The sequence below is a fragment of the Arachis duranensis genome, chromosome 5 (assembly GCF_000817695.3).
Source record: "Arachis duranensis cultivar V14167 chromosome 5, aradu.V14167.gnm2.J7QH, whole genome shotgun sequence".
NCBI lineage: Eukaryota > Viridiplantae > Streptophyta > Magnoliopsida > Fabales > Fabaceae > Arachis > Arachis duranensis.
In genome coordinates, this window is record NC_029776.3 from 94,705,792 (window position 1) to 94,714,561 (window position 8,770).

The following is an 8,770-nucleotide window of genomic DNA, read 5'->3' on the forward strand; positions in this document are numbered from 1 at the left end:
ACAAATTCACATGTAAGCTTAGGACATGGCCAAACCAATATTAGATAGTCATGATTTGTGTACCACACCTTGCATACTATAGGCAAATAAATGCATGACACTGTGTGCCAGATTGTATACATAATACTATAACTTTATTTCAGATTCTCCAACTTCTACACCATAGTCATAATATCTCACTGCCACAATATTTTCTATCAATAAAGACTCTGCTGAGTCACATGACAAATTTGTAGTCTTGTAGCAAGTTTATGCATGTCATATCACACTGTAAAACAATACTTCAATAAATTATTGGAATTATTGGTCCACACAACTTCAACTACTTGCAGAAAGAAATTATCCAGCTTTTAGTTTTCACATGAAAACAACAGATATGACAGTTTCAACTATATACCTGAAGTGATTTATCCAAATACATTTTTGAAGAATCTCAATCAGTTACATGATGTATGACACTTTCTATTCTTCACTTTACAAACTTACAACATGTTTAGGATTTCAACAGTATGCTAACTTCGAAATAAAATTTCAGTGTGATCTCATTTCTTAAAAATAGTAGGAAGGAATGTGTCAACATAAGCTGCTGATGATTGTTAAGACTAAAACTCAATCTTCAGCATGGTTCTGACAAAAGGGAACAAACTACAAAGGAGTAAACAGATAATGTGCCCAATCAAGCTCAGGTTTTGGTGTGTACCCGAGCTTAAAAAGAATGCAGGAGAGGATTTGAAAAGAAAATTACTTACAGTTGCTTTGTATACAAAAACTCGGCGTGTTTGAATGCGGAGCGCGACTTCCTCTCGCTCTACTCCGACAGTTTTGATCTCTAGTAGCATGACAATAAGCTGAAACTGATTTCTCACCCACTTCCACATTCTCTACGAAGCATCATGGAAGGAAAATCAAAGTATTTTCACTTCCCTTCTTATTTCCTAGTTTTCTTAACAAGCACCTCCTCAATTGTTCTCACTCTGCTCTCTTATGAGGGACTGGGTTCTTTTCCTAAATAATGAATACTTAGAGTTTGCAATGGATGCTAAAAAACAAATTATTAAGAAAACAACAAAGGAATCTAGGACTGAATAATTTTGGTGGCTGAATCTACAATATGACGTCGATGTATCCAAGCTAATTGATGCAAACTTCTCTTCAGACTGCCCTCTCCTGTCGATTAATGAATAGATTAAAGTATTTTCTCATGAATAACTTCTGTTAAGAATATTAGTTTGGTCAATAGCTTTGAGTATCTTCGGTTTATCCAAATCAGAATGATGATCTTATTTTGTTCAAGAGAAGAAACTGTTGAGCAAATCTGAAAAGCTATCTTATGCAGTGCAATTCTGAACGAATTGAGCAATTATTTCATGATTGTTTACAGCTACAGATAGCACATATAGCACAGTTCAGAGTTATACCTTAAGAAATTCTGAATTGATGTCCACAGTGAACCAACATGTTTAGTTCGCTTGCTTGAATCTTGATATTTTGGATCCGTATTGAATTCTTTGAATTTTCCTTGGGATATCCCTAGAACACATGGATGCAAAAAAATGTCATAATATTCTTGTTTTTACATGTTCGTATATGTATGTTAACGCATAGCTTTAGTCCAAAAGTATCCAAGTAAAACGAACTATTACCAGTGTCCTTAGAAGACAATGAATCATATTTAGATGCTCTTAGTGAGGCTAACTGTTCAACAAGCATGCGTTCGGTAGCACTGAAACAAGCAGGATATAAGGAGAATGGAAAGAAAATCACAAGAAACTTCAAGAAACATAAGTAACGAAGACATCATATTTTGATCTCTTTCTCTTGTGAAGCCAGACACTCCCATGAAACTAAACCGACTTTGCCACTCAAAGAAATTCAAACTTGGAAAGTTCTATTTATAGGATTATAGACAGAAAGGGTAAGTGAAATAAAATAATACAGAAATTCTCAACCCCAACATAAAAAAAGACAAATTTTCTATCACGAAGCTCCAAAAACTAAGAATTTTCCAGTAGTCTTGTGAAATTACAGATAAAAGAATTCCAAACCTGATATTTTTAGGAATCAGAACATTCACAATGAAGTAATGATCGCCTCGAAAAGATGGTCTATTCATGTCTGGAACTCCTAAACGTGACAACTTTACTGAGTCTCCAGGCTGAACCCCAGATGGAATCTGGAGATCCCTTAAGCCTTCAACAGTTTCTACCTGAAGTCACCTAAGTTTAAGGTCAGAACAAGTTTGAAAGGCATATAGAAGCTACAGACATTGGTTATGCCATGAATGATTGGGTTAGCTAAGTTTACCTTTTTAACAGATCCCAGTATTGCATCTGTAAAGTCAATATTAATCTTTGAGTACAAATGAAGACCCTCTCTCCAAATACCCTGCTTTTCATCTACATGGAGAACCACAAAAAGATCCCCGCTTATACGCCTGAAAAGATGAAACTGATAGTTAGCACCTATATGAGTTCAATACATGGTGATTCTAACTGTCTTTCTGTTGCTGGTTGCAAGCCAATAATCTGAGAAAAAGTAAGACCCAAGTTTATTTTTAAACAAGTAATCTTGGTTCTCAGATTCCAAGATAAACTCCTCATAATGCTAGTAAGCCCTCCATGGTAAATTAGTTGGTGCTTTGTTAAAACCGTGAGTTTGATAAGGTAGCCATCCATATGAGTAATCAATTTCATATTTATTAATTTTGTAAAGAATAAATCAAGAAAATATTAAGCAAATGTTTTATGCATGCTGCCAGTTAATGTTTTAATGCAAAGCTTTACATAATCAGACAAACAATCATCCATTGGGAGTGTATAGTTGAAAGCAAAAATATTCATTGCCATTCTGCTAACCTCCTTGAATCAAAATTCCCTTCCCCTCGAATTTGTGTTGTGTCTCCATCACTGGCACCAGGAGGAATGACCACTTCCATTGTTCGTTTAGATTTCACCTGACCACTGCCTTCACACCTTCGACAATGATCAGTGATTATCTTGCCAATACCACCACACTTAGAGCAGGTAGAAACCTGAATTCCACACAGCAAAATATCTTCCCTTTGGAATAGTCTCAAATAATTTGAATATAATCTAGTATAGTCCCTACCTAATTAATTTTTTTTTTAATTGGAAAATAAATCAAGAGAGTAAAGAATGTATGTACAGAAGAGGAGAGATCCCCACATAGATATAAAATATACTGATAACATAAAATATGATTCAATTAAATTACCTGAGACATGATTCCAAAGGGTGTTTTCTGACTTTTCATTTCTCCTCCTCTGCCATCACAATTTGTACATATTTTAATGCAATTCCTTGATTTAGCTCCTGTACCATCACAATCATTACATGGCTCAAAACAAGAAACTTCAATCTCCCTCCGTACTCCAAAAATTGATTCTTCAAAGCTCAAATAAAGGTCATGCCTGCATGCCAGAATAATATAAAGTTATTTCTATACATTTTGTGTTCTGACAGAAATTGGTCAAGCATACAAGTAAAATAAGACAAAATCAAATTGAGAAGATGGCAACCGAATATCAAGGCCACGGCTTCTATTGCTTCTAAAACTGAAGTTCATGCCCCCTTCATCACTTTCTCCAAACATTCCATTTCCATCAGTGCGGCCAAAGAATGCATCAAATAAATCAAACGGATCAACCTGGTCTTTATAACCAATCAACAATTCAACATATCAAAGCATATTAGGTTCGTTTGAACAAACATTGAAGCGAATATAATCTTGAAATTAAACATACCCCAGAAGCACTGGCTGACCCTCCATTTTCTCCTTGTAGACCTGACTCACCAAAGCGGTCATATAAAGATCTTTTCTCATCATCCGATAGGACCTATACACATGCTTTGTTACCATAAGAATAAAGGAGGGAACAATAAAATATAGTAAATACGAAAATTATCATCCATGGCACAATATGATTAACTATAAATTAACCAATTTAGATCCAACTGCATATACAAGATAGAGAAAATTTTACGCTGCTAATGCACAAAAAGTTAAATCATATATAGGATAGTATAGCAAAAGATAAAAGAATGATGATGTCCTATCAGAGCCACATTTTACTTATAACATAAACATACTGTTCTAGGGGGAGAAGAATTACCTCATATGCAGCACTTATTTCCTTGAACTTCTCCTCTGCCCCAGGACGTTTGTCTGGATGGTACTGATCTCAAAAAAAACATTGTTACAAGAAGTATTAATGCACCAAATGGCTCAACAAACATTTTAATACAACTTTTGTACTGTACAATCCAGTTAAATTGATAAATCACAACCCAAAAAGTTAACAATTTAAAATTACTACTGGCAATAAGTCCAGGTGCATTGAGGCATAGAGAGATGGAATCATCCAGAAAATGCAAATAGCTTCATGAAATAGAACTATATAAAGAATAGAGTATATTATTTGAACAAAGAAGGCCAAGTGACCAACTAAAACATTTCATCCTCTACTCTTTCTTTCCAATTTAGCTTTTCTTTAGTTCAGATCAGCCAATGGAGTTTCATTTTTTGAAGTGCAAAATAGAAGATGAGACATAGAATAAGAACACATTTCACCGGTAGATATGCTCCACAATGAAAGTGCGTTTTTTTTTTTAAATTATTATTATACCATCTCATATTTTCCTATACCAAAATAGTGTAGATTGATTTTCATTCCAAGCTTTTCATCTTAGACTTCTACTTACTCAACCACACTAAAAAAAGAAAAAAAAAAACTTTCAGCACCCTAGATTTCATCTTTCTTCCTCTTTCCCAACAACCCATTTGAATTACCAGCTAAACATGCCAAAAACACATTAAAATCCGACACCCCAGAAACCCTAGAAAAATAAATTTCTGGAAAAGGGGGAAGGTTACCTTGCGAGCTAGCTTCCTATAGGAGGCCTTGATTTCTTGAAGAGTAGCATTGCGGCTAACATTCAAGACGGAATAGTAATCGGTGGTTCCAGCTTTGGCTCTGATGGTCGAAGCATAACGGGAAAAAGGGGTGTTCCTGGTAGAGGGAAAACCGAAACTTGGGATGTGACTATGGCTTGTTGTTTTGCGGAGGAACTTAGAAGGTGTGGCGGTGGTGCTGAAGAATCCCAAGGTAGCAACTGCAAGAGTTGAAGGTGATGGCGCATTGGAGGAGAAGGAATATGTGGGTAGTGATGAATATGTGTTTATCAATAGCATCGGTAATGAGAGGGAAAAAGAAAGTTTCTTCAGAATAATTGGAGGTTTTAGGAGGGTTTCTAATTCTCAATTCTCAATTCTCAATTCTCGTCTCATAGCCGTAGCTAATGTTCCAGTTCTAGACTAGTTGAGAGAAAAAAATACTCATTTTGGTAAGCTGAAATTATACTCAAATCTTAATTTAATTTTTAAAATTTTAATTATTTTAGTTTAATTTTTAAATTTTTTAATTTTAATTACGTTAATTTCTACTTGTTGGATGTTTTAGAATTAGAATTTAGGATTTAAGATTTAAAATTTAAAATAAAATTTTAATAAAAAATAGTTAATATTAATTGAAAAAATTGATTCTTTAATTGAAATTAATATAATAATATAATTAGTTTCTATTAATAATAAAATTATCTTTCAAAATGTAACGATCAAACTTTCAATGCATTCTCTAGATCTGCTTATTTTTTGAAGAAAAATTGGTATATTTTAGGCTTGACTTCTTTTACTTTCAATCTTTGAGGGTTTCTCCATATATTAGCTATAGCTGTCTTTATCCATCCTACATTAATATGTTTTGTAGTGTACAACTTGCTCAATATGCTTGTTTGAGAGTCTTTGATTCTGCCTGATATATCTTCGTCCTTATATACTATCAAATCTTCTTCTTTTACCGTTTCATTGACTGATTCTTCGTGTTCCACTATTTTTGACATTCCTATTTTGTAGGAATGGTACTAGATTTATTCTTTTCGATCTCTAAACGGATGGATGTTCACAATTTAGGATGGATGTTTGCACGATGTATTATGGATATGTGGCCACTACACTCCTCACCCCCTAGGAGAGCTCCTTGGGATGAGAAGAGAGGATTTTGCAAATCATCATTAAATTATTCTCCTATAAACTCTAACTCTTTATTACATCTATAGAAATAGCCACATATTAGCTATATACATATGACACTCTTGACCCTGGCTCTTGCAAAAAATCCTTAACCTGGCGCCCAAGGTAACCTAACCTCTATGTGTACCTAATTTCTTTGAGACTACAAAAATAAAAAGATACTTTAGGTTTTCAAGCTGTGGGCCGAGAAAGATGTCCTCAAAATACAAAAACATCAACTCCTCCTCAATGTTACGGTCACACATCGCTATTTGACAGATTTCCTGGTACTCCGTCTCCCAACTGACTGTATACCTCTAGATGCTGCTCCTTCTCAGCTGCAAGCTCCACCTTCTAGTTTGAATCCTCCTCGTGATCCTCTTCCTCTGACGAGCTGTTAATATTGCCATTTTTGAATATTAGACAGTTAGCATAAATTGGAGCAAAGGCTTCTCCTAGTGGCCTGTACTGTGCTATCAGTTAGTCAACCGACTGGAATAGAGGCTCAGGATGATAGACATAATCAAAGTCAGGTTCAAGAACCACTTGATTAAGAGATTTTGGAGAAAAAGGGTGCAATGGACCTCTCGAGTGTAACCATGTCAAAGGAAAATCGTATGGCACATTCGAATTAAAATCCAAGCTAAGCAAAGGGTGCTAGAAGGATCTGTCGTGCAATATATACAGTTGCATACGAGGCTCACTCCAAATCAGCATGCTTCCTAGATCTGGATTCTCATACGTAAAAAATTCTGACATCTCATAAAAGATTACTGCCATCTCTTTCTGCAAAGAAGGGGAAAGAAAAAGGTGAAAACTTAAGGTTTCTAGTAGGGTATCACACAAGCAAGGTTGTTACCAGTTATTCAGAGGGTTATACTATTAGTTTCTTAAACATTTACTTTCTTTTCGGTTCTCAATTAATCAGTTCTTATTCGTATCATTTCACATCCTCAATAACTAAATAACACAAACACATCCAAGCACACATAATACACAAAACAGAGAATATATACACAGTTGTCTATCCACTCTCCACATTACCCAGACACAAGTCTCAGATATGACTTTCTAGATGCATCAGTTGCATAAGTCGTTCGGCCGAAACCACATTGGTTGACTTTCAATTTGCGAGAGTCGGATAGTACAGCTACATCAGTTGCCATTCAGTTTGTGCTATAAGTATGTGTAAATTTGGAAAATAGTATTATCTGTGAAAATTCCCGTGTACAATTGGCGTTGGACAAGCGAAATAAGAACTTTAAACTTGTCTGGCCCAAACAAACATTCAGTTTTTATTTACTGTTCTTTTTATCCTCTGCTCAATTTATTTTTCTTAGTTACCTTTTCTTTCCTCAATCATCAATTAAATTTTTTCTCAATCCCTCACCTTTACCTAAAATCTTTTATGTAGAAAGCCTCTAGGTCCTAGGTTTTAAATTAGGTTTCTACTCCTCTATACTTAAATTACTGTTATATCCTTAGTTTTTTTTTTAAAATGACCATTATGTCCCTAATTTTTTTTTATCAAAATTATCATTATATCCCCAAGCTTTTATGAAATGACTTTTGTGTTCTCAAATTTTTAGATAATTACTATTTTTTCTTTGAACTTTCATATATTTACCTTTTTGTCCCTAAACTTTTACAAAATCACTTGTTTGCACTTAGTGGCCCAAAAGATCATTTTACCCTCAAATATTTTATTAAAAACTAATTTATCCCTTATGCCTCCTAATTACCAATTTAATCTCAAACTTTTAACAAAAAACTATATTACCCTCAAATCTTTTATAAAATGATATTTTTACCCTTATTACTTCTTTAGTTCATATTTTCTACTCTTTTAATCTTTTAGGGAGATTTCTTGCTTCTTTTTTCCATTCACTTCTTTTTCTTTACACTTGAATTCTTAGCACTTTCTTAAAAGCTCTCTCATTGTATTATTAAAATATTTCTCCATTCATATCTTAACCCTTCATTTTTACCTTTTAAATGGCTTTCAAAACAAGTTTTTTTTTAAATAAAGGAAGCTCAACACGTTAAAGTGGAGCATACATAAAGAAGAAAAGAAACATACAGACCAACCCCCAGAACACAACACGCTCCTGGTGATTCAGGATTGCCCATAACTCACACGGATTCACATCCACACCACTCTATGTAGCTCAATACCGTCCTTATTTGAATTACCCCAATGCTTGCCCTTGTATTCTTGAAGATTCGGGCATTGCGTTCCAACCATATGTTCCATATCACTGCAAAGAATGCTGTCATCCACATCTGGTGCCTTTGTTGTCTATTGTGCATGCCCCGCCAGCTTTCAAACATATCTTTAATGGTTCCGGAAATTACCCACTCTCTCCGAAACAATCGCACCCAATTACACCAAACCTACCATGTTACCTCACACTGAAGAAATAAGTGCTCCGCCGATTTGCTTTCCTTGGTACACAGCACACAAGTGCTATCACTCTGAATGTTAACTCCCAGCTTAGTCAACCGCTCCTTGGTGTTAACTCTACTAACTAGCACAAACCACCCAAAGAGCTCAATCCTCGGAGGCACAAAACCTTTCCAAAGTGGACTTGTAAAGCTATAGCTTGTGATTTCATCCGACAATGTTTCCGATTGTATGACCTGTATAACTGATTTCGTAGAAAAAACACCTTTATTTTCAAAC

General features: G+C 34.8%; 1 protein-coding gene across 1 annotated transcript; it reads right to left on the reverse strand.

Annotated features, from left to right (window-relative positions):
- Nucleotides 1-377: 377 nt before the first annotated feature.
- LOC107490612 (uncharacterized) lies at nucleotides 378-5,289 on the reverse strand. The gene is made up of 11 exons (XM_016111396.3): nucleotides 4,894-5,289; nucleotides 4,133-4,195; nucleotides 3,764-3,856; nucleotides 3,539-3,666; nucleotides 3,235-3,430; nucleotides 2,856-3,031; nucleotides 2,305-2,434; nucleotides 2,046-2,206; nucleotides 1,644-1,723; nucleotides 1,419-1,530; nucleotides 378-1,167 (listed from the first exon to the last, which is right to left on the reverse strand). The coding sequence occupies exons 1-11, from the start codon at nucleotides 5,209-5,211 to the stop codon at nucleotides 960-962; spliced, it is 1,665 nt and encodes a 554-aa protein (XP_015966882.1). The 5' UTR covers nucleotides 5,212-5,289; the 3' UTR covers nucleotides 378-959.
- Nucleotides 5,290-8,770: the final 3,481 nt, after the last annotated feature.

Bases quoted from the DNA above. Each gene is read 5' to 3' on its own strand.
- LOC107490612 (XM_016111396.3), bottom strand. From the start codon at position 5,211: ATGCTATTGATAAACACATATTCATCACTACCCACATATTCCTTCTCC. The intron at 3,667-3,763 runs GTATGTTTAATT...TATAAAGACCAG, and splicing joins GGTCAGCCAGTGCTTCTGGG to GTTGATCCGTTTGATTTATT. The intron at 1,724-2,045 runs GTTTGGAATTCT...TGCTTGTTTCAG, and splicing joins CTGATTCCTAAAAATATCAG to TGCTACCGAACGCATGCTTG.